Source organism: Eriocheir sinensis, chromosome 42, assembly GCF_024679095.1.
Source record: "Eriocheir sinensis breed Jianghai 21 chromosome 42, ASM2467909v1, whole genome shotgun sequence".
Taxonomy (NCBI): Eukaryota; Metazoa; Arthropoda; class Malacostraca; order Decapoda; family Varunidae; genus Eriocheir; species Eriocheir sinensis.
In genome coordinates, this window is record NC_066550.1 from 9,697,370 (window position 1) to 9,722,050 (window position 24,681).

The 24,681-nt window shown below is 48.8% G+C and overlaps 1 protein-coding gene across 11 annotated transcripts in view; it reads left to right on the plus strand.

Moving 5' to 3' along the window:
* Positions 1 to 21,389, plus strand: part of LOC127009945 (neural-cadherin-like) — a 309,853-nt gene extending 288,464 nt beyond the window's left edge. For 6 of the 11 annotated variants that reach the window (XM_050883481.1, XM_050883479.1, XM_050883482.1 and 3 more), the window contains 20 exons: positions 162 to 359; positions 2,140 to 2,328; positions 3,767 to 3,980; positions 4,787 to 4,995; positions 5,304 to 5,488; positions 6,564 to 6,720; positions 7,956 to 8,240; positions 9,293 to 9,570; positions 10,341 to 10,755; positions 11,610 to 11,942; positions 12,302 to 12,402; positions 13,268 to 13,429; positions 14,202 to 14,396; positions 14,997 to 15,202; positions 16,032 to 16,221; positions 16,969 to 17,078; positions 17,938 to 18,066; positions 18,887 to 19,075; positions 19,665 to 19,898; positions 21,039 to 21,389. In XM_050883481.1, the coding sequence (XP_050739438.1) occupies positions 162 to 359; positions 2,140 to 2,328; positions 3,767 to 3,980; positions 4,787 to 4,995; positions 5,304 to 5,488; positions 6,564 to 6,720; positions 7,956 to 8,240; positions 9,293 to 9,570; positions 10,341 to 10,755; positions 11,610 to 11,942; positions 12,302 to 12,402; positions 13,268 to 13,429; positions 14,202 to 14,396; positions 14,997 to 15,202; positions 16,032 to 16,221; positions 16,969 to 17,078; positions 17,938 to 18,066; positions 18,887 to 19,075; positions 19,665 to 19,898; positions 21,039 to 21,355 (4,296 nt within the window). In that variant the 3' untranslated portion in view covers positions 21,356 to 21,389. Of the gene's footprint in view, positions 1 to 161; positions 360 to 2,139; positions 2,329 to 3,766; positions 3,981 to 4,786; positions 4,996 to 5,303; positions 5,489 to 6,563; positions 6,721 to 7,955; positions 8,241 to 9,292; positions 9,571 to 10,340; positions 10,756 to 11,609; positions 11,943 to 12,301; positions 12,403 to 13,267; positions 13,430 to 14,201; positions 14,397 to 14,996; positions 15,203 to 16,031; positions 16,222 to 16,683; positions 16,700 to 16,756; positions 16,773 to 16,899; positions 17,079 to 17,937; positions 18,067 to 18,886; positions 19,076 to 19,664; positions 19,899 to 21,038 lie in introns of those variants that run through there. The other 5 variants (XM_050883484.1, XM_050883485.1, XM_050883488.1 and 2 more) reach the window with 5 other exon arrangements.
* Positions 21,390 to 24,681: the final 3,292 nt, after the last annotated feature.

Consider the following 24,681-nt stretch of genomic DNA (forward strand, 5'->3'; position numbering starts at 1 on the left):
ATGAAGGAGAAAGGGAAGATAGGGAAGGGGTTATACATATATACATAAGGGGAAGGGAGGAGGGGTAGGGGGGAGCAGTAAGATAACTTCAGGTGTATGTTCAAGTTTCCTCCGTTAATAAAAGTCAACATCCCCCCCGCCCCCCCCACCGTCCCGGCCAGGGGGTGCAGGGTTGGCAGCAGCAGGGGCGGCAGGGGGAAGCGCAGGGCCACGTGGACGAGGCGTGGGTGAGCGTGTGGGTGACGGACGCCAACGACAACACGCCCACGCTGAGCCACGCCCACGCCCACCGCACCCTGCCCGAGGACACGCCCGTGGGGACGCACCTGGCAGCCTTCCCCGCCCACGACGCCGACAAGGTGAGGGGGAGGGGAGGGGAGGGATGGGGAGGGAGGTGTAGAGTGGGAGAGGGAGAGGGGGGAGGGGGTGTAGAGTGTGTGAGGAGGGGGAGGGAGAGGGGGATAGGGGTGTAGAGTGTGGGGGGGAGAGAGAGGTGTAGAGAAATCAAGAAGGGAAGAGGAATGTGTAGGAAGAGAGAAGAATGTGTTGAAGGAAGGGAGAAGAATGTGTAGTGTCGAGGGAGGGAGAGGGAGGTGTGGAGCATAGGAGGGAAGGGAAGGGAGAGGGAGGTACTAGTGTGTGGGTAGATGGAGAGGAGGAGGGAGGTGTGGGGCCATGCGTAGGTGGGAAAGGTAGGCAGAGTGCATGAGTTAGTGGGGGATATTTACATAGTGTTCCATAAGGGCTCAGACCACTCACGCCCCACACCGTAATCTATTCATACCAAGTGGAAGCGTTCGTCAGGCCTATCCAGATTCGCTGCCTCCTCTCTGGCTCTCATGGGGGTTGTCTGTCTGTCACACATACTCTCGTTCTACATTATTAGCCTTAGTTCACCTTTATTATACGTGAGACAATTTTGTTTGACACTTTTATACACAATGTTAACAAATTTCAAGAACATAATGGTCGCTGTTGTTAGACGCTTCCTCCTCTAACATCAACTATTCTCAAAGGTTAAGGAGGGGATCAATTGGGTTCTAATGAGTGTTTTTTTAGGTTCATGGTACAGAGGAAGGGTCACATTACCACCAGGGCTTGTTCGGGTTTTAATGAGTGTTTTTTTAGGTTCATGGTACAGAAGAAGGGTCACTCTACCACCAGGGCTAGTTCGGGTTTTAATGAGTGTTTTTTTAGGTTCATGGTACAGAAGAAGGGTCACTCTACCACCAGGGCTAGTTCGGGTTTTAATGAGTGTATTTTTTTTAGGTTCATGGTACAGAAGAAGGGTCACATTACCACCAGGGCTTGTTCGAGTTTTAATGAGTGTTTTTTTAGGTTCATGGTACAGAAGAAGGGTCACATTACCACCAGGGCTAGTTCGGGTTTTAATGAGTGTTTTTTTAGGTTCATGGTACAGAAGAAGGGTCACTCTACCACCAGGGCTAGTTCGGGTTTTAATGAGTGGGGTTTTTTTTTAGGTTCATGGTACAGAAGAAGCGCCACACTACCACCAGGGCCACAAAACTAGCCCTGGAAATGTTCAAAACTCGTACGAAAGCCTTGTCAAATGTGTGAGCTTGGGCACGGAATGTTTAAGAATGAGTTGTATTTTAAAACATTTCGTCGCCAAAGTTCACATATTTGACAAGGCTTTCGTAGGAGTTGTGGGCATTTCCAGCAGTAGCTTTATAACCCTGGTAATAGTTTGACCCTTCCTCTGCACCATGAACCTAAAGAAACACTCATTAGAACCCGATTGACCCCCTCTTTGACCTTTAGAAATAGTTGATGTGAGAATTGAAAGTCTTGTAATACCGACTTATGGCCCAAACTCTCAGTCACTCCCCTGCCATACTTAGCACCAGTAGACTGATCACCAGGTTTTTCAGCAAGATTTCCACCAGATTAGCACCAAGTTCCCAATCCCTGCAAGACAAACAGTGTGTTACGAGTGGAGTGTTACCGAGGCAGTGGCGCGGTAAAGTCTACGGACACACCCGGCCACGTTTACATTACTCAGCACCTCCGGTTTTGGACATCGCTAACATCACAGGGCGTCTGCATATGCCACAACACATGACACTACCACCACTACCCCCTACCACCACCACCACCACCCTCTCCCCCATATCCCAGGGCGGTCGGAGTCGCATCAGCTACGCCGTGGCCCCGGAGAGTAACCCGCGAGGCATATTCAGCGTGGACGGGGCCGGGGCGGTGCTGCTGGCCGGGGCGCTGGACCGGGAGACGCAGGCCGCCCACACGGTGCTGGTGTGGGCGGTGGACGACGGGGAGCCGCCCAGGACAGCCACTGCCACCCTTACCGTGAGTCAAGGGAAGGGAGAGAGGAGCTAAGGGAAGGAGATGGAAAAAAAGGAGTGTATATATGAATGCTTGTTTGTGTGCGTGAGGAAAAGACAGAGTGTGAATGACTAAAGAGATAGGAAGGTGAGGGTACTGAAGAAGAGAAAGAAAAAAGAGGGAATAGAATAAGGATGCACAGCGAAGATAAATGAGAGTGAAAAAAGGATGTATTGTGAAGAGAAAGAAGCGAGGAAAAGAGAAAAGATGTATTGTGAAGAGTGAATGAAATGAAGGGGAGTGTAAAAGAAAAGAGAAGTGTGTTGAGTGAGGAGAGAGTGAGGAAGGGATGAAGAAAAGGTGTAGATAGTAAAGAGAAGGGAGAATGTGTGTGTACTGAAGAAGAGGGGAGGAAGAGGAGGAGGAGGAAGAGGAGGAGGAGGAGAATCTGTGTGGGAGGAAAACGGAATAAATGTACTGGGGAGAGGAAAAGATAGATAGAGAGAGAGAGAGAGAGAGAGAGGTGGCTTTGTCCATCCATAATCAAACTCTCTCTATTATTTATCCTCCATAATAACACGCAGACAACAACCACATGGATTATACAAACAAGGGCAGATTTAGGTGATCCTTTTGACCTACTAATGAAAGGGGGATCAACAGCACTTCATTAAAATAACATTGTAAAGGAAGGGGTGTGTGTTTTTGGTCTGTCTGTCTGTCTGTCTTTCTGTTTGTCTGTCTGTGTGTCTGTCTGTCTGTGTCTATCTGTCTGTCTGTCTGTGTCTTTCTGTCTGTCTGTCTGTGTCTGTCTGTCTGTCTGTGTCTATCTGTCTGTCTGTCTGTGTCTTTCTGTCTGTCTGTGTCTATCTGTCTGTCTGTCTGTGTCTTTCTGTCTGTCTGTGTCTATCTGTCTGTCTGTCTCTGTCTATCTGTCTGTCTGTCTTTCTGTCTGTCTGTGTCTATCTGTCTGTCTGTCTGTCTGTGTCTATCTGTCTGTCTGTCTGTGTCTGTCTGTCTGTCTGTGTCTATCTGTCTGTCTGTGTCTGTCTGTCTGTGTCTATCTGTCTCTCTCTCTCTCTCTCTCTCTCTCTCTCTCTCTCTCTCTCTCTCTCTCTCTCTCTCTCTCTCTCTCTCTCTCTCTCTCTCTCTCTCTCTCTCTCTCTCTCTCTCTCTCTCTCTCTCTCTCTCTCTCTCTCTCTCTCTCTCTCTCTCTCTCTCTCTCCTTACCCCTCCCCTCCCTCCTACCCCTCCCTCCCCCTCCCCTTCCTTCCCTTACTCCCCTCCCTCACCTACCCCCTCCCTAATGCCCTTCTCCCTTACCCCCTCCCCTCTCTCACCTACCCCCTCCCTTACCCCCCTTCCTTACCCTCCCCTTCCTTACCCCCCCTCCCTCACCCCTTCTTCACCCCCTCCCCCCCTTCCTTCCCTCCCTCTCCTCCCCCTCCTCCCCCCCCCACAGCTCAACGTGACGGACGTGAACGACAACGCACCGTTCCTCCGAGAGCCGCGTGAGGTGACGGTGCAGGAGAACGCGGGGCCCAGGGAGGTGGCGCGGGTCAGGCTGGGGGACCGGGACAGCTGGAGGGAGGGTCACGGGCCCCCCTTCACCCTGGCCCTGGACCCCCGCGCCCCCCCCCACGTGGCGGCGGTGATACAGGTGACGCTGGACCCAGGTGAGATGATTGTTTGCTTTTAATATCGTCAACAAACACTACAGGTAAACACACCGTAATTAACAAGCCCTTCTACAGGTAATTTGGTCTTCCCTTTTGTCTGTTATCTCATCTTGATCTGTCCCTTCATCTATCTGCCAATCTATCCATCTATCTTTGTATCTATCCATCTCTTTCCATCTATCCTAACATCTATTTGTCTATCTGCCAATCTATCCATCTATCTTTGTATCTGTCCATCTCTTTCCATCTATCCTAACATCTATTTGTCTATCTGCCAATCTATCCATCTATCTGTGTATCTATCCATCTCTTTCCATCTATCTTAGGATCTATTTGTCTATCTGTCCATCTATCCATCTATCTGTGTGTCTATTTATATGTTTGTCCTGTCCATCTCTTTCCCTATAACACACGACAACAAACACACACATAACCACACTAATCATAAACCAATCACATAACTACACTAATCAGACTAATCACACATAACTACACTAATCACATAACTACACTAACCACACTAATCATACTAAACTACACTAATCACATAACTACACTAACCACACTAATCATACTAAACTACACTAATCACATAACTACACTAACCACACTAATCATACTAAACTACACTAATCACATAACTACACGAACCACACTAATCATATAACTACTCTATTGTACAGGTATTCCACAGGTAATTAGTCTTAACCCATCCTCAGGTAACTAGTCAGACCCTTCCACAGGTAACCAGTGCTTTTAATCCCTTCCCCAGGCTACCACAGTCACTTTTTCCTCTCCCCCAGGCGGCGACGAGGGGCGGGGCGTGGGTGTGGTGGGCACCCGCGCGTCGCTGGACCGGGAGGCGGGGCGGGTGGTGCTGGTGCCCCTGGTGGTGGGGGACGCGGGGCGGCCCCTCCCCCGCACCGCCACCGTCACCCTCACCCTGCACGTGGGGGACGAGAACGACAACCCCATGACGCCCGCCGCCAAGACTGTGGCCGCCCACGTGTTGGTGTGTGTGTGTGTGTGTGTGTGTGTGTGTGTGTGTGTGTATTCACCTAGTTGTGAAATACAGGAAAAGAGCTGTACTAGGCTCGTGCTGTCCCGTCTCCATAACACTTATTATCCAGTTTGGCTTTAAATTCATGAATCATTTTTGCACACACAGTCTCCTCGTCAAGTCCATTCCATGTTGTTATACTTCTGTATGTAAAATTGTGTGTGTGTGTGTGTTTGCCTAGTGTGTTCATCTCAGTATGTGTGTGTTTGTTTATTCCCATACTTGTTTACCCTATTCTAACCCTCCCCCCTTCCCCAAAGGCCGCCCCTGGGTCCCCGCCCCCCCAGCCCCCCGTGGTACCCCTGGGCCGGGTGTACGTGCGGGACCCTGATGACTGGGACGCCGCCTCCAAGCGCTACGCCTGGCGGGGGCCACGTCACCCCGCCTTCACCCTGGACCCTGCCACGGGGCACCTCACCATGGGGGCCGCCACGCAGGAGGGGAGGTAAGGGGGAGAGGGGGGAAGGGATGAACAGGGACACTGGGAGAGGCAGGGGGTAGATAGGAGGAAATGGAAGAGGTAGATGAGGATAAGGGAGAGGCAGGGAGGGAGGAAAAGGAAAAGGAAGTGAGAGGAAGGAGAGAATTTGATAAAGAAAAAAAGGAAGAAATAGAAAGGATAAGGGAGAGGCAGGGAGGGAGAGGAAACGGAAAAGGAAGTGAGAGGAAGGAGAGAAATTGATAAAGAGAAATTGGAAGAAATAGAAAGGAGGGAAGGAAGTGAGAGACAGGGAGGGAGGAGGTGATAAGAGAGAAGAGAAGGGAGACTAAAGCAATAGTGAGACCAAGCTTGTCGAGGGAGTGGCTGAGAGGGGAGGGAGAGAGCGTGACCCTTTGAACCTTTCCCAAGTGTAAGAGAGAAGAGGGTCGGGGGATAAGCGATAAGTGACAAGCATAACTGGCGCCACTATAAAAACTGCCTGCACCACAATGGGCTTGGGCCGACCACCAGGCCCCTGAAAAAGCCTACCAGCGCTATATAGGCAGAGATGTAAAAAAGAAAGAAAGAAAAGGGAGAGTAAAACAGATAATAAGGGAGGAAGTAAAGCATAGCAACTCTTTTTTATAGGAGCAATGATTTACGAGCCTTTTTTTTTCATTATTGTTTTCTTTTTTGCCTTTGACCTGTTTACTGTAAAAAAAAAAATAGTTCAGAGGAGGGAGGGAGGGAGAGTGACCCTTCCAATCCTTCCCAAAGTGACGGTGATGATAGTGAGGCTTGGGAATGACACACAGAGGAGGGAGGGAGGGAGAGTGACCCTTCCAATCCTTCCCAAAGTGACGGTGATGATAGTGAGGCTTGGGAATGACACACAGAGGAGGGAGGGAGGGAGAGTGACCCTTCCAATCCTTCCCAAAGTGACAGTGATGATAGTGAGGCTTGGGAATGACACACAGAGGAGGGAAGGAGGGAGAGTGACCTTTCCAATCCACCCCAAATTGACAGTGATGATAGACCTGTTTCTCCCTTAGCCTTTGCCCTTTACCTGTTACCTGTTACCTGTTCGCCCTCATTACAGGTACGAGTTGGCATTCAGCGTGAGTGACGAGGCGCAGGGCCAGGTGGGGGTGGAGGCCAATGTGACGGTGGAGGTGCGGGCCGTGAGTGCCAGTGCCGCCGAGGGTGCCACGCCCCTCACACTGGAAGCACCGCCGCGCCAGGTGGTGAGGGAGCAGGTGAGGGGGAGAGGGATGGGGATAGGGAGAGAGTGACGAAAGGAGAGGAGAGGTTGATGGGATGGTGAGAAATGGAAGAAGGAAATATTTGAGGGATAGGGAAAGGAGGAAGGAAAGGAGAAGGAGGAGAGGTTGATGGGATGGTGAGAAATGGGAGGAGGGAAGATAGGAAAAGGGGAAAGGAAAGGAGAAGGTGAGGAGAGGTTGATGGGATTGGTGAGAAATGGGAGGAGGGGGTATTTGAGGGATAGGAAAAGGAGGAAGGAAAGGAGAAGGAGAGAAGATGAGGAGAGGTTGACGGGATTGGTGAGAAATGGGAGGAGGGGGTATTTGAGGGATGGGAAAAGGAGGAAGGAAAGGAGAAGGAGAGAAGATGAGGAGAGGTTGATGGGATTGGTGTGAAATGGGAGGAGGGAGTATTTGAGGGTTAGGAAAAGGAGGAGGAGGAGGAGGAGGAAAGTAGAAGGGGAAACAGAGGAAAATGGTTAAAGAAGATGAGACACAAAGAATAGGGAAGAAATACACAAGAAGATGATTTAGAGAAGAAGAAAAGAGAGGAAAGTCAAGGTAAATTAAGAGGTAGGGATAAGGAGGAAATTTATGGAGGAGAGAAGATGAACCAAAGAGAGAAGAGGGAGAGACACAGAGAGAGAGTCAATAGGAAATAAATGGAAGGAACAGGGAGAGGGGAGAAGAATAAAGGGAGATGGAGAGGCGCAGAATTGAATAAGAGGATGAAGAGAGGGAGAGAGGGAGAAAAATGATGATGGAGAGGTGGAGGAGAGAGAAGGAGAGAGAAGGGAGGAAAGTGATGAAGGAGAGGGAATAAACCTGAGAGAGAGAGAGAGAGAGAGAGAGAGAGAGAGAGAGAGAGAGATGGAATGTAAGAGAGAAAGAGAGAGAGAAAAGAGTGAAAATAAAAAACAAGAGAAAAAATATTAAAAAAAGTAAGAATAAGGGAAGAGAAGGAAAAGGGAGACTCCGATTTGAGAGGTGGAAGAAAAGAAGAGAAAAACGAGGAAATAAAAAATAGGAACAAAAAAAACAAAAAAAAATAGGTCGTAGAAAAATCCACATCAAGTTTTATTCTTTCTCTCCTTCATCTTTTTTTTTATTATTATTTTATTTATCTATTTTTTTTATTTTTTTTTTTTTTTTTTTTTTTTTGTGTGTGTGTGTGTGTGTGTGTGTGTGTGTGTGTGTGTGTCAACCACTAACTCAATTCCTTCCGTCAGGGCGGCGAGTCGGTGCTGAGCCGTCTGGTGGAGGCCGCGGGTGTGTGGGTGACGGGGGGCGGCGCGGGGGTGGTGGCGGTGTGCGTGGAGCCGCTGGGTTCCGAGCCACACCAGCACACCAGGGTCTGGCTCGCTGCAGGCTCATCCACGCCATCATCCACTTCCACTCACTCCACTTCATCATCTCCGTCATCTTCGTCTTCTTGCGCCTCATCATCATCGTCATCATCGTCATCTTTACCAGGTCGCTGTCTCCAAGATCTCCTCCTCCTTCATCGGGACAAGGTAAGATTTTTTTTTTTTTTTTTTTTTTTTTTGTAGAATGTTAGAAGATTTGTGTCTCCTCCTTCTTCATCGGGAAAAGGTAGGAATGTTTTTTTTTGTTTTGTTTTGTTTTCTTCTTTATATTTCTTTATTTTTTTCATTCTTGCTTTTTTTGTGTGTGTGTTTGTAGGATGTTAGAAGATTTGTGTCTCCTCCTTCTTCATCGGGAAAAGGTAGGAATGTTTTTTTTTTGTTGTTGTTTTTTTTCTTTATTTTTTCTTTCCTTATTTTTTTTGTGTGTGTAGAATGTTAGAAAATTTGTGTTTACTCTCAAGACTGCAATGTTCTATCTCTCTAAGTTTTTTATTGCATTATTATTACACTTTTTTATTTTTCTTTATTTTTTTTTTTTTTTTTTTTTTTTTTTTGTGTGTGTGTGTGTGTGTGTGTGTGTGTGTGTGTGTGTGTGTGTTGAATGTTAAAAGATTTGTGTTTACTCTCAAGCCCACAATGTTTTATCTCTAAGTTTTTTATTGGATTATTATTACACATTTTTTTATTTTTCTTTATTTTTTTCTTTCTTTATTTTTTTATTTATTTTTTTTTTTTTTTTTTTTTTGTGTGTGTGTTTGTAGAATGTTAGAAGATTTGTGTTTACTCTCAAGCCCGCAATGTTCTATCTCTCTAAGTTTTCATTTCATTATTATTTCACATTTTTGTTATTCTTGTGTTATTTATTTAGTCAGACATCTTCGTAGCATCTTCGTAGTTGGCATTTTGTGTGTTTGCTATTGCTATCATCTCCTTCCTCCGCCTTTTCCTCATCTTTTATTCACTGCAAACAATATAGAATCAAAGATGTGTAAATTTAATCAACTTCTCCATATCTCTCTTTTCCTCTAAAGCACAATTTTTACAAACCATTTATCCATTTTCCTTTTTTTCCTTCTTTTCACTAAGGAATAAAACACACAATCCCTTACTTCTTCTTTTCTTTCCTCCTCACTATTTATTCACCATCAACACACTGTCACATCCCCAACTAACACCTCCTCTTCTCCTCCCCCCCATAGCTGAGTGAGGCTGCAGGGGTCTCGGTGACGGAGGTGGGGGCGGGGGCGTGTCCTGAGGGGGCGGCGACAGGGTGTGCAGGCGGGTGTGTGCTGCGGGCGGGGCTCAGCGAACACTTTGTCTTGGTGGACGCAAACACCTCGTCCATCGTGGGGCCGCAGCTCAGCCTCCGCCCGGCCTGCAGCTGTGAGGGGAAGGAGAAGGAGGAGGAGGCGCAGGGCTGTGTCGAGGGAAGCTGTCTGAATGGCGGCCGCTGTGTGCGTACGTCCCAGGGCGCAAGGTGTGTGAGTGTATTTACCTAGTTGTATTTACCTAGTTATAGTTTTACAGGGCCTGGGCTTTACGCTCGTCTGGTCCCATCTCCGTATCTACATTTATCTAACTTTTCCTTTAAGCTTTGCACACTCTTCGCCGATACTACATCCTCACTTAGTCCGTTCCAAACCTTTATATATCTTTGCGGGAAGCTATATTTCTTTATGTCTCTCGAGCATCTTCCCTTCCTCAATTTTTTACTATGTCCTCTTGTGTTCCTGGTGGTAAATCCTTCTCTTAGTAGTAACTCCTCATTAGTGTGTGTGTGTGTGTGTGTTCGTGTGTGTGTGTGTGTGTGTGTGTACTGATTAAGCAGATGTGTGTGTATTTACTTTGTTGTATTTCTCAGCTGTATTTTGTTAGTTCTATTGTGTGTCTTGCCTCCATATCCGTATTTTTGTGTTTTTACTGAATTCTTGTACTGGATGTAGCAAATTTCCTGTTGTCCCGATTATCAAACTGTTTTCTCCCACATGTCTCAAGTTTGTGGACGCCATCAACACACACCTTCACTCATTGAATTGTAGCAGACACTTTTTGTTCCATTCCTGTAGCTTGGTGATGTCTTCTGGTAGGAAATCCGCAGTCAAGGGGTTAAATATGTGAATGCCATCAGCGCACAACTTCATTTTGTAGTTCATTTTTTACCCTCACAAGCTTATGTAAGGGAGTTACCAATGACTGTTTCCAAGCCCAAACACTTTTGTACATATCCTCCTCATGTGTCCTCTACAGGTGTGTCTGCCCCCACCACACCCACGGGTCCAGGTGCAAGATGCTGGCCAGGCACTTTGACGGGGGCGGGGCAGGTGACGGGGGGCAGGCATGGGTGTGGGTGCCCCCCGTGCCCCCCTGCCCTGATGTGCACCTCAGCCTGGAGTTCCTGACACGCTCCCCCGACGCAACACTCCTCTATGCCGGCCCTCACAGCCACCCACCCACGCACTCCACCCATAGCCACTCACCGCCCACACTCCACAACACAACCCAGTCCCCGCCCACCGCCAGGGACGTCTTGGCCCTTGAGCTGCGGGCGGGGCGGCCGTGGGTGCTGCTGGACCTGGGCGGGGGGCCGGTCAGCCTCAGCCTCAACACCTCCGCCCTCGCCGACAACACCTGGCACCGCCTTGACCTGCTCTGGGCCCGGCAGGTGAGGGAAGGGCTGAGCCGTGTGTCCGTGTGTTTGCAGTGCCAGATTCTAGTTCCCATCATTCACAGTATCTCCACGCCGGGAAACACAAGAAATTGGTCTGATCCAGGAAGGGGGAATCATACATTTGTGACGCCAGGGACTGAACCCGTGACCAGCCAGATGGGAAGCCTCTTTTTTTTCTTTTTTTTTTCTTTTTTACAACAAAGGAGACAGCTCAAGGAAACAATAATAAAAAAAAAGCCCGCTACTCGCTGCTCCTAAAAAAAGAATCTAGAGGTGGCTGAAAGAGAGGTCAATTTCGGGAGGAGAGGTGTCCTGATACCCTCCTCCTGAAAGAGTTCAAGTCGTAGGCAGGAGGAAATACAGATGAAGGAAGATTGTGCTCGGCCATTCAGCTAAAGAGACGCCCCCTAACCAGATGGGCTTTTAGGGGTTTTCCATGTTCGGGGGGCTACATGTGGACTGGATTCTGGGGCTGTGTGTTATCTGTTCTTCCTTTGTCTTTTCTTTCCTTGTTCTTTCTTTATTCTTTGTCTTTTCTCCTCTGTGCATACCATTTTTTTTCCTCAGTTGTTTTATTTACCTAGAAAATGTAAGCTAACCAAATCCTGCCCACGACTTCAACTCATTCAAGAGGAAGGTATCAGGACCCCTCTTCTCACGTAATTGACTGTTCTTCGGCCACCTCTTTGGATTCTTTACAGGAGCAGCGAGTAGCGGGCTTTTTTATTGTTTTCCTTTTTTTGGTGCCCTTGTGCTGTCTCCTATGTTGTAAAAAAAAGAAAGTATTGCTGATTGTAAAAGTATTGCTTGTAAACATGAAGTAATGCAACACTTGTCTTGCTTCCCAGGTGGTGCTGCTGCTGGTGGACTTGTGCTCAGGAGGGAGCCTGGACACCACCCCCACCCCCACCACCACACCCACCACCACCACCTCCACCCCCAACGCAGCCAGCCTGTTGCAGAACCTCACCGCCTCCACCACCTCCCCGCCACCCACCCCCACCCCCTGCCGGGCCTGGGCGAGGCTACCTGAGGGGGGCCGCTACCTGGACACCCCCGGGCCGCTGCAGGTGGGGGGCTGGGCGCACCCCCCGCCCCCCCACGCTGAGTATGGGTGGCCCAGACCCCTGGTGGAGCGCCCCTTCACCGGCTGCATCAGGAACCTGCGGCTCAATGGGGAGGTGAGGGGGGGAAGGGGAGGCAGGGGTGATGGAGGGGTGACTGACAGGGAGGCAGAGGATGATGAGATGAGAGGTGGAAGGCTTAAGGAAAGGGATGGAGTGATGGGGAGGCAGGGAGGGGAAAGGGTGATGAGAGAGAGGTGTGATAAGGGTGCTTGGGATAGGGTGAAGGGTGATAAGTGTGTAGAGAGGAGTAGAAGGGCTAGTGGGGGGTTGGGGAGAAGGAGAAGGGTTGATGGGGAGGCAGAGGAAGGAGAGTTGAGAGAGAAAGAAAAGAAAGAAACTGTGCCTCTCTAAACACATGTAGATCTTCAGTGTAATCAAGTGTCCCTCCCCTTAATTCCCCCTTTCCCCCACAGCTTGTTGACCTTGGCCGGGGCTTGCTGGGCCGTCGCAGTGCCCCGGGGTGCCCCGCCGCTGACTGTGCCGCCCAGGGACTCACCTGTGGCCCCCATGCCAGGTAACACCCAGCATAGTGCCACCTCACACCTTGATTTCTTTGATCATGACGGTTGATTTGCTTTTGTTCTGGTGATTTATTTTAACTTATCCATCTTTTTAACCCGGTAGCAGCGGGGATCATGTTTCTTAATGGTCCCTCTAAGCGAGAAAAATGAGAAAAAAAATCACCCCTCACATAAACCATTTCATAATATATATCAAAGCATTTGTGCTCAGATTATGTATCATCTATTTTGGGGGGTTTAAATCATGGCACAAATTTGGCCCGTCGCTGCTACACGGTAAAGCCACAAATTTGGCCCATCGCTGCTACCGGGTTAAGAAATGCTCATCTTTTTGTTGTTTTGTTGTTATTGCTGCTGAGAGTTCACTTGTTTGACCTCCTTTTGTTTTACTTTTTTTGTATGAAAGCATTTTTATTTGTTTTATGTCTGAGGATCTTTGTCATTTCCTCCTCTCTGTGACGTAGTATATTTCCAGTGCACAGTAACATGTAAAGTTAAGTGTCTTGAATTTCCATCTTTTCTGCACAGGAGCGGAATTCACAAACATACTCACTAACTACGAACTAACATAACTATGCACTAAGCCTTTGTGAATCCAGCCACAGAGTAGTTAAGTGTCCTACATATTGCAGCAAACAGCACCAGGCTTCCTTGTCTTATGTTTTGTCTTCCCATGAGCTGCTTCCTCTCCTGTTAAGAAATATAGAACAGGTAAAAGGTCCCCATTCCACAGGTGTGCTTCCCCCAGGTCAAATTATGCGCCTTTTTGCCCCTTCTATAGGTGTGTAGTCCCTTCACAGGCCTGTCTCTGCCCCCCAGGTGTATCAGTCCACCCCTAACCCTTTCCCCCTTCCCCAGGTGCGTTGGTTCCCCCGGCAGCCTGCAGTGTGAGTGTGAGGCCGGGTGGGCGGGTGACGGCTGCTCCGCCCCCACCCGGCCCACAGACTTCCTCCCCCACAGCTACATCCGCCTGGCCCTCTCCTTCACGCCCCTCGCACACGCCACCTCGCTGCAGCTCAGGTGGGGGAAGGGGGCGGGGGGAGGGGGGGATGCTTTCTTTCTCTTCTTTCCTCCTGTTGCTTTATCCTTTTATTGTTCCTCTCTCGCCTCCTCCACTTTTATTCTGTTTTCTACTTATTTTATTTTTTACAACAAAGGAGACGGCTCAAGGGCAACAAAAAGAGTGTCAAAATAAAAAGCCCGCTACTCACCGCTCCCACAAGACAAAAGTAAAGAGTGGCTGAAAGAGAGGTCAGTTTCGGGTGGTTGCTGTTCTTCCCCCTCTTCATCCTATTGATTCTTCCCGTTGGTCTTCCTCTTCACTGTTGTCTTTCTTCTCTTTCTTCATCTTCTTGGTCACCTTACAGATTATTTGCTAAACTCATTCTTCTTTTGCTTCATCTCTCAGTAAAAGCGTCACTCTTCGTCAGCTTCCAGGCTTACTCACCTCTAAGCTTTATTTCTTTCTCTGCGTCATCCACAGCACCCAAACTTCCCTTCCTGCAGATTTTCATTTTTATTTATTTATTTATTTATTTATTTATTCATTTATCATTTTTTTTCCATTTTCTGCTGTACCCAAACCTCCTTCTCCTTCCTGCTATGGGGGTTATTTGTTTATTTACTCATTCTATTTTCTTTCCATTTTCCGCTGTACCCAAACCTCCTTCTCCTTCCTGCTATGGGAGTTATTTGTTTATTTACTCATTCTATTTTCATTTATTTATTCACTTATCATTTTTTTCCATTTTCCGCTGTACCCAAGCCTCCTCCTCCTCCTCCCCTCCGTCAGGTTCCGCACGAGGCAGCAGGACGGGCAGCTGGCGGTGTTGTCGTCCCAGCGCGGCCACGACCGCCTGGCGCTGCAGCTGGTGCACGGCCGCCTGTGTCTGCTGCTGCACACACACCCGCGCCGCCGCCCACGCCCGCTGTGCCTCGCCCGGGCGCGGCTCACCGATGGCAGGTGGCACGTCGTCAGGGCTGCCAGGTGAGGGGGGGTGGAGGGGGTGCAGGTGTGGAAGGATTTGGGGAGGGGGCAAGTGTGGAAGGGTTTGGGGGGGGGGCAGGTGTAGATTCTTTTCTATTTATTTATTCATCATTATTATTATTATTATTATTATTATTATTATTTTTTTTTTTTTTTTTTTTTATTTTTTTTTTTTTTTTATACGTCTACGTCTATAGCGCCTGTAGGCTTGCTTGAGGGGCCTGGATGGTAGTCGGCCCCAGCCCATATTGGCGCAGGCAAGTGTTTATAGTGGCGCCTCCATAGTTCAGTGGTTAGCATGCCTAGCTATGAATCTGTGGGCCTTGGTTCATATCCTTGCCCAGGCAGTCAGCGTGCAGCCCACCCAGCTGTTTGTCCTTCCTCAGGCGGGTCAATAAATGGGTGCCTGGGGAAGCTTGTGGAGGGTAAACTGTGGTAACCCGGGTGTCACACTGGCCCTGTGCCGGGGTGATGGGTTCTCATCCCCCACAGGCACACCAGGACAGAGATAAGCATCGCCAACATCCACAGCTACAGCATATGCCACCAACTCACCTTTGTGTGTAACCCGAGCACACCTTGGCATCCTTTCCCCCACAGGCACGGCTCCAGCACCTTACTGTCAGCGGACGAGGGTGACGGTGAGCTGTACAACGCCTCCATACCACTGGGGGACGCTGAGGCCGCCAACACCAGCACCGCCGCCACGCTGCTGCAGGTGGACGGCCAGGTGGGGCTGCACATCGGCGGCTCACCGGAGTACGCAGGTGTGAGCGTCATTAAGATACATGGCGACTATCATGATGGTGAGTGGCGGGGTGATGGGGGGGAGGTGATGGGGTGGAAAGAGGGGTGGGTGATGGGGAGATGGTGATGGGTTGAGCAAGAGGGGGAGTGAGGGAGATCTCTTTAGCTTATTGTGTTTTTTTAAGTAAAGTAAGTGTTCTTTTTTTTTCATAGTAACAAGTATCACAAGGGCAAAGAAACCAAAAGAAAAACAATGTCCTGTAATCCATTCTTGTTTTGGATTTATTTATTTGGATTTATTTATCCCTCCTTCCTTCCTTCCTTCCTGTCATTATTTTATTCTGTCTTTCTTCATTCCCACCTTCTATCCTGTTTTCCTTCCATCCTTCCTTTCTTCCTTCTTTTCTTCTTTCCGTTCCGTCCTCTCTTCCATCCTTCCTTCTTTTCTTCTTTCCGTTCCTTCCTTCCTTTCTTCTTTCTGTCCATTCCTTCCTTTCCTCCATCCTTGCATCCTTCCTTCCTTTCTTCTCTCTGTTCCTTCCTTTCCTCCATCCTTTCATCCTTCCTTCGTTTCTTCTTTCCGTTCCTTCCTTTCCTCCATCCTTCCTTCCCTTCTTCTTTCTGTCCGTTCCTTCCTTTCCTCCATCCTTTCATCCTTCCTTCCTTTCTTCTTTCCGTTCCTTCCTTTCCTCCATCCTTCTTTCCTTTCTTCTTTCCGTCTGTTCCTTCCTTTCCTCCATCCTTTCATCCTTCCTTCCTTTCTCCTCTCTGTTCCTTCCTTCCTTCCATCCCTGTCCCCTGGGTGGGTGGGTGGGTCCCTGGCATGATTGTGTTTCCCTGCTACCCTCCCCTTCTCCCCAACACCCTAACACCTGCTCACTGCCCCAGGGTGTGTGGATGACGTGCGGGTGTCCGGGCGGGTGTTGCCCCTCCCCCCTGCCCACAACAACACCCAGTGGGGCCAGACCAGCATGTTCCAGGGGGTGCAGGACGGATGTGGCGCCCCCCCAGCCTGCACCAACGTCACCTGCAGCCCCCCCCTCACCTGTGTGGACACCTGGCGGGCCTACCACTGCGGGTGAGTCAATTTTGCACCTGGTAATAGTTTGGGGGCTGTGGTGAAGGATACAGACCACAAGCCTAGCAAAGACACATAAAGTCGTATTATAAGACACATCGCTGCCCAAGAACACATATTTGACAAGGCTTTCATAGGAGTTGTGGGCATTTCCAGGGGTAGTTTTATGACCCCGGTGTTAGTTTGACCCTTCTTCTGTACCATGAACCTAAAGAAACACTCATTAGAACCCGACTGACCCCCTCTTTAACCTTTAGAAATTGTTAATGTGAGAAGCGAAAGTGTAGCCCTGATGATGATAATGGTTGTTTATGCACTGAAGTCACAGCTACAGATATATAGAACACAGTGCAACACATAACACCTCCGTTTTGTAGGCATGTGGTGGTGTTTTGCGGTTTGTAGTTAGGTGTTGTCAGGTACACTACACACAACACTATAGGTGGGTGTGTTGTGTTGCAGGTGTGGGGTGGGCCAGGTGTTGTCAGGTACACTACACACAACACTATAGGTGGGTGTTGGTGGTGTGTTTCAGGTGTGGGGTGGGCCAGGTGTTGTCAGGTACAGTACACTACACACAACACTATAGGTGGGTGTGGTGTGTTGCAGGTGTGGGGCGGGCCAAGTGTTGTCAGGTACACTACACACAACACTATAGGTGGGTGTGGTGTGTTGCAGGTGTGGGGCGGGCCAGGTGTTGTCAGGTACACTACACACAACACTATAGGTGGGTGTGTTGTGTTGCAGGTGTGGGGCGGGCCAGGTGTTGTCAGGTACGCGGGCCAGCTGTGTGGACGAGGATGAGTGTGCCTGGGACCCCTGTCTGCACGGCGGCACCTGTATTAACGAGCCAGCAGGTGAGGCGGGCCAGCTACAGGTGTGTGCCTTAATTACTCCCTCATTATTTTTTTAGCAAGGGAGGCAGCTCAAGGGCAAAAAACAAAACCAGCGACCGAAAAGCCGCTAGATGCTGCTCCAACAAAAGAAAAAAGAGGAAGAGGCCAAAAGGGAAGTCAATTTTGGGTGGGTCGATCTTTTATCATTTTCTCTTTTTTTCAAACTTTAATCATCGGTTTATAGTTCAAGAGTTTTGGTCATTTAAGAATGGTATATGATAATTTTCTCTCTCTCTCTCTCTCTCTGATTTTGTCTTTTATTTCAATATTTCCTTTTGCTCTTTTTTTTTTAATTGAAGGGAAATTCTCTCTCTCTCTCTCTCTCTCTCTCTCTCTCTCTCTCTCTCTCTCTCTCTCTCTCTCTCTCTCTCTCTCTCTCTCTCTCTCTCTCTCTCTCTCTCTCTCTCTCTCTCTCTCTCTCTCTCTCTCTCTCTCTCTCTCTCTCTCTCTCTCTCTCTCTCTCTCTCTCTCTCTCTCTCTCTCCTCTCTCTCTCTCTCTCTCTCTCTCCTCTCTCTCTCTCTCTCTCCTCTCTCTCTCTCTCTCTCTCTCTCCTCTCTCTCTCTCTCTCTCTCTCTCTCTCTCGCTCTCTCTCTCTCTCTCTCTCTCTCTCTCTCTCTCTCTCTCTCTCTCTCTCTCTCTCTCTCTCTCTCTCTCTCTCTCTCTCTCTCTCTCTCTCTCTCTCTCTCTCTCTCTCTCTCTCTCTCATCGACTTTTCTGTTATTCGCACAATCTCTGCATTACTTCTCAAGGCGATCATCTGGGGTTCCTCGCACAGCATCAAATCCCACTCCTCACCCGCCCCCTTCCCCCCTCCTTCAGGTTTCTTGTGCCGGTGTGCCTCGGGGTTCAGCGGGCGCCACTGTCACCTGAGTGGCCCTACCGACGCCTCCCTCAGGATATCCCTCACCGCCACCGTGGCCACCGTCGCCTGGTCCGTCCTGCTCCTGTGTGAGTAGCGGAGAGGGGCCGGGGTGGATGGTGTTGTTGCTTGCTCTCTGCCTTGTTTGTCCTCATGTTTAACCCATCCGCTGCAGTTGGCACGGATTTGGCTTTCAGTGGTAGCCCGGTAACATATACTCCCAGGTCTTTCTCTGCCTCTGTGGTGGATAGTGGAGTGTTTCCCATGTGGTATTGGTGTGCTGGATATCCCCTCCCAAGGTGCAGGACTTTACATTTTTCTTCACTGAATTGTAGCAGCCACTTTTTGTTCCATCCCTGTAGCTTGGTGATGTCTGATTGTAGGAAATCCACAGTCAAGGGGTTAAGTTGAATTGTGAAAGAAGTGAAGCTTTGTGGGGAAAAAGAGTGAGTTGTAGTGGGTTTGAGGATGCTGCAGGGGGTGGTCGTGCAGTGGATAATGAATGTAAAATCTTGCAATGAGGGAGTTGGGGAGTGTGTGGCAGAATGGGTGTCCTTGAAATGAATGATGCAGTGAGTGAATGAGTATGAAGTGGTACATCAAAGCAGGTGTTGCAATAGGTTACCAAGTGTTGTGCAGTGGGTGAATGAGTATGAGTTATTTAGATAGTGTTGCAATAAGTTAGTAGGTGATGAGATGGGTGAGTGTGAATTCCTGCAGGGGTGTTCCTAGTGAGTGTTGCAGTGGGGTAATGCATATGAAGTCCTGCAGTGGGTGTTACAGATCAGATGCTTTAGTAGATATCTTTGCAGGTGCTGAAGTTTTTTACAGTGTTTCCTCTTAGAATGGTGGTGTTGTAGTTAGTGTTGCAGCACATATGTATTACCCTTTGCATTAGTAGTGTTGCAGTGTGTGTTGCAGTGGTGGTGTGTGCCTTGCTGCTCCACCAACACCACCGCCGGGCAGCGCTGCGGCGAGGCGGCTCGGGGCGGGTGAACAGCGACCACCAGCGCACCACATCCTCCCCCCTGGGCCGGTCACACACCCAGGGGGCCAACGGACAGCCAGCCTGGACCACTAGGACTGGGGGGGAGCCTGGTGAGTGGGGGGGCGAGTGGGCAAGGCAACGTGCCCCCAGCGTATGCCACGATTGACTGATTGATTTCCTCATTTAGTCACTTGTGTGTTCGATCCCCAGTGCTGGTAAAACCCTTCCTGGGCATGCATTAATTTCTAGTGCGTTTCATGACACCTAGAGGTCGTGTGGATGGACGGTGAAGTGGAATACATTATCGTTAGTGGTGGGTTTGGGAGGCTTTCTGCATCATCATTACACAATCACATCTCTGCACACCCTCACACACATCATCATCATCATCATCATTGTTTAACGTCCAATTATTCCCTATGGTGGGGTTGGATGGGATATGAGCCTCCTCCACTGTTGCCGGTCCATAGCCATTTCCTCCGTGATGTTCAGCCTCCTCATATCTTCCTCCACCACCTTTCTCCACGTCTTCCTTGGCCTTCCTTGTGGTCTTCTGCCCTCTACCTCAAAATTCAGTGCACGTCTCAGGTTGTGTTCTCCTCTTCTCCTCACATGTCCAATCCACCTTAATCTGGTCTTACTCAACAACTCCAGTCTCTCCAGGCCACTCCTCACCCACCTTTCCTGATTACCCTACAGACGTACTGGAGCTACAAGTCAACCACCAACACTCAGAAGTCTACCACCCAGCATCCATCGGGGAGACAGAACTGACTGGGGAGAAGGCCAACAAGAGGAGGAAGGGGAGTGTGAACGGCATCAACGACGGCGGGGAGAAACGAAGAGGAGGAGGTTGTGACGTGGCTGCCGGAGATGACCTGAGGAACTACTCTTATGAGGGTGAAGGGTCATCGCCCGGCTCTCTGTCCTCCTGTAAGTGTGTGTTAGTGTTGGGAGGGAGAGGAAGGGAGGGAGGAAAGTGTGGAAAAAAAGGAGAGAGGGAAGGAAGGGAGGAAAGGGTAGTAGGCAGGGAGAGAGGGGAAAAGGGCATAAGGGAGGAAGAAAAGAAGGAAAAGGGACATAAGGGTGATGTAAGGGGAGAGGGAAGAAAGGATGATGGCCAAGGAGAGGGAGGGAAAGGAGGGAGAAAAGGGTGGAAGGGAGGGAGAGAGGGAAAAGGGGCATAAGACAAGGGTGAGAAAGGGTGAAGTTAGAGGGAGAGAGGGGGAAGGAAAATGGCTGTTCATGTGGCATAGGGAGTTGAAAGAGAGGAAAGACAGTAGAGTAGATAAGAGAGGAAGGAAAGGAAGGGTGAATGAATATAGAAATTAAGAAGAACGTTAACCCAGTAGCAGCGACGGGCCAAATTTGTGACTTTACCGTGTAGCAGCGACGGGCCAAATTTGTGACTTTACCATGTAGCAGCGACGGGCCAAATTTGTGACTTTACCGTGTAGCAGCGACGGGCCAAATTTGTGCCATGATATAAACCCCAAAAAATAGATGATACATAATCTGATCACAAATGCTTTGATATGTATTATGAAATGGTTTGTGTGAGGGGTGATTTTTTTCTCATTTTTCTCGCTTAGAGGGACCATTAAGAAACATGATCCCCGTTAAGAGGTGCAGGGTAGGAGGGAGTGATGGGATGAGAGGAAAATATAGGCTGGGGATAAATTAGAAGAAGAGGGGAAATTCAAGGTAATGCAAGTTATGTAGAAAAGTCAATTGCAAACAAATAAAAGTTAGACTGAAGTGAAAGAATTGAACTGTTTTCTTTCAGTATTATATAGATTTGAGGTCAACCCACTAACCACTAAACAATTTAATGCACACACCTTTTAACACACACACACACACACATATATATACATTCACACCCACCCACACACACACACACACACACACACTCATTCACACTTACACCCATGCAACTTCACACACACACACCCACTGACCCTTCCATACCCCACCCACTCACACAATCATGCACACCCACTCATTCACACTTACTCACACCCACCCTCTGACCCCCCCACCCACTAACACCCCCGCCCACCCCCACCGCAGGCCTGGAGAGCTGTGGGGGCAGTGCAAAATTCCTGGGTGGGTTCAGGGAGGTGGCCCGGGCCCTGGAGAACTGGGAGGCTCCGAGCGGGCGGTCCACCCACTCAACACCCACCAAGGCCGACCCCTCCCCCTCCACCACCACCCTCTGCCACCACCACTACCACCAACACCAGTGCCCCCCCTCACCCATACTAAGCTATCTCACCCCCTGCCCCCCTTCCCCATCTGCCCCCTCCCTCACCCAACCCACCACCACCCTCCCGCCCCCTATCCTGCCCTCTGATGGTGTAAGAGGGTATCCTGCACCTGAGTCCTAGTGTAAGTGTAGGATGTGATGGAAATAAAGTGTTCATTTTTGCTGGTGTCCTGATTACCCACTCCACCGGTTCATTCTTCACTGGAACAAGCGCACCATGCCGGCCGTATGCTGCAGGGGTTTTGGGGCATGTTCTGAGGGACACTTTCACAGTCATTTTGTTTGTTTTGATCGTTACCAATGGCGGCGATCACTGCTATAGTATTTCCACGTAAAACTGGCCAATGGGGTAGTGGCGGGTGCAGGGTTAGCCTAGCCCCACACCTTGGCACACACTCTCAACACCTCTCGCTTCCTTTGCAGCCGCCACTACCCCATAGGCCAGTTTCACGTGGAAAACTATAGCATCGATCACCGCCATTGGTAACGATCAAAACAAAGTGACTGTGAAAGCAGCCCTTAGACGTGTTGGCACCTCAGTTCACCCATTTGACAAGCCTCTCATGGAGGTGTCTTGAATGGAAGAGTCACCCATGAACTCCCAGTCAGTCTTCTCTGTGGCCCTGCTGGGAAATAGTCGCAATGGGAGCCTGATACATTTACAAGTATGGACCTTTATCAGCATGTGGCCAGACTGAAGCGGTAGGTGGTGCTTCCTTTTATCTGTGTGTGTGAACTGTTACTCTCTGCATTGTAGTTAGTGTGTGCGTAGATTGTGAGTACTTGTAGATTGATGTTTATCTACTGATTTGGGAATAGTGTTCATTTACAAGTTGAAGATATGGGAGTGAGTGAGTGAGAGCTTGAGCGGTGATGCATTAGGGAGGGAACCATGTGAGGATGCAAGGCGAGAAGCAGAGTTTGAACATTGCCAAAAAAATGTTCAGTTCCACCATGAAATTCATTTGATGTAGCTGAATACTAGATAATTTATAACCAATTATAATATGAATATACTGTACATACTTCTTGTACAAGGGAAAGGGTAGGAGAGGGGAATGTGGGAGCTATAGAGGTATAAGTCTCCTGAGTATACCCAGAAAGGTATATGGAAAAGTCATAACAGAGAGGGTGCAAAGACTTACAGAAGAGAAAATCAGTGAAGAACAAGGAGGCTTCAGGAAGGGAAGGGGATGTGTGGATCAGATATTTGCCTTCAGGATGGTAGTAGAAAAAATAATAGCAAAAGGAAAGAAACTATACGCTGCCTTCATGCATATGGGAAAAGCTTATGACAGAGTCGATTGGATTGCATTGTGGGACGTTTTACTGATTTAATTTTAGTCATGATTTTTCTGCCCTTCTGTTATTTGACAAGTGCCAAACTGCCAACCCCTCTTTGCTCTGGTCACCTATAAAATGACCTCAGTGTCACCTCATCTCAGGGCCAAAGTCACCTGGCTGGCCTCCCAAGCCCCAAGCGTGGGACACGCAGCTGTTAATCCCTTAATCTGACCTCACCTCCACCCAGGCAGGTCACCAAACACCACACCAGCCACAGGTTTGTAGTTTTTGTTGTAATCAAATGTACTCGAAAGATCTCGTAAAATTGTCGAGTACTTGGAGTCCAAGTACGAATACAAGTACAAGTACATGATATTGTGTAGTTAAGTGCGAGTACGTGTACTTAGACCCAAGCCTGGGGGGGGCACGGGCTGTATGGAGGCCGTCGATCAGGGTCAAGCGCGTACGTATACGTACGTCCAATCGTCCGTGGAGGAAGAATATATTCCTCCAGGCGTACGTACGTCCCTCCAAGGAGGGACCGCACCTCATTAATATCTCCATGGATCACACTGACTGTCCTCAACGTGTATGGGGGCATTTAGAATTCTATTATTTAGCACTATACGTGACTGGAATAGCCGCCCTCAACAGATTTTAAACTGATGGCTGTCCTGCGCATTAACCCAAGACAAACAGACGGACTCTTCAGCTTTATTCATTACATCTGTTCATTATGGGGAACTTATTAAAAGGCCGCTCAGGACTATTAATAAATACGAGGTAGGCAGGAGTATGTGGAAGGGGATAGCGGTGCCATATACTGCCTGTACGGGTCAGAAATAACAGAGTGCAGGGAAGGTGACCTGCCAGCAAGATTAGAAAAGGTGCAGAACACCATGGGCAGACGGGGACTGGGTGCTCCTAGATGCACAGCCGTGGAGGCCTTAAGGGGAGAAATGGGATGGAGTACATTTAAGGAGAGAATTATAAAGGGCAAGATGGGATTCATGAAGAAAATCGAAGGACTAAGTGAAGAAAGATGGGTAAAAAAGGTGATAACAGAGGACAGAACAACATCCTCATGGAAAAAAGAAATAGCTAGATGGAAGAGGAGAGAAAATCTTGAAAATGGGTGGAACAGAATGAGGGTTAAGGACATCAAGAAATGCATTGCCACCAATGGCCTGGAAAAATGGCAAGCAGGAGCAGCAGAAAAGTCGACTTTAAAATGGTACAGGAGAAAACAAAAGCCTGAAAGAGAAAATTGGTACCGGGGAGACTGGGGGAGTAAGCTGCTGTTCAAGGCAAGGTCTGGAACTCTAGAAGTAAAGGGGAGAAGTAGGGGTGGGCAGGTACCGGTACCAGTACCGGTACTAACGGTACCAGCTAAACGGTACGGTACCGGTACCAGATTGCTCGGTACCGGTACCAGTTGCTCGGATTTATTCATTGGATTTATTGATAATTCTTCATGTCCGATTTTTTTTTGGGGGGGTTGCTAATAAATATTATTGTTATTAGACCATGATCGAGTACATCCATAATAACTATACATGCTATTTTTTTTATCGAAAAAATAAATATTCACTTCATTCAGAGAGAGAGAGAGATCACCACTTAGTAAGTGGATATCTCGGTGATATGGGTAGTGGGTACTCGATCATAGTCTAATAACAATAACAATATTGTTGTGCTGGAAGCTTCCCCCGGCGACCATAGGCCTCTAGAAGGCTCCCGGCGAAACGAGCGAGGGGGCGGGGAGCAAGGCGAGCCGTCCGCGCCCCGCGGGGCGCGGCCAGGCGCCAGGCGGGAAGTGTTGCCAACTCGCACATATTTTTGCTACATGTTCTTGTATGATCTAAAATATACTGTAACATTCTAGACTGGACTGTTCTGGATATACATAGGAGAAGAGGGCGAGAGAGAGTCAGTCCCAGTCATAGTAAGCTATAGTGCGCGCCAGCTATTTTGGCCCGTGAAGGAGGAGCTTCACGGGAAAGCCTAGGTCATTAAGCTCTTAAAGCGTTGCCACATATCTGTCGCTCCGCCTCCAACAGGGTCTAGCTCCCACCCATCTCTCTCTCTCTCTCTCTCTCTCTCTCTCTGTCCCGAATTTTAACAGATTTTGTACTTCATGATAAAGATTTATCTCCCTCATAT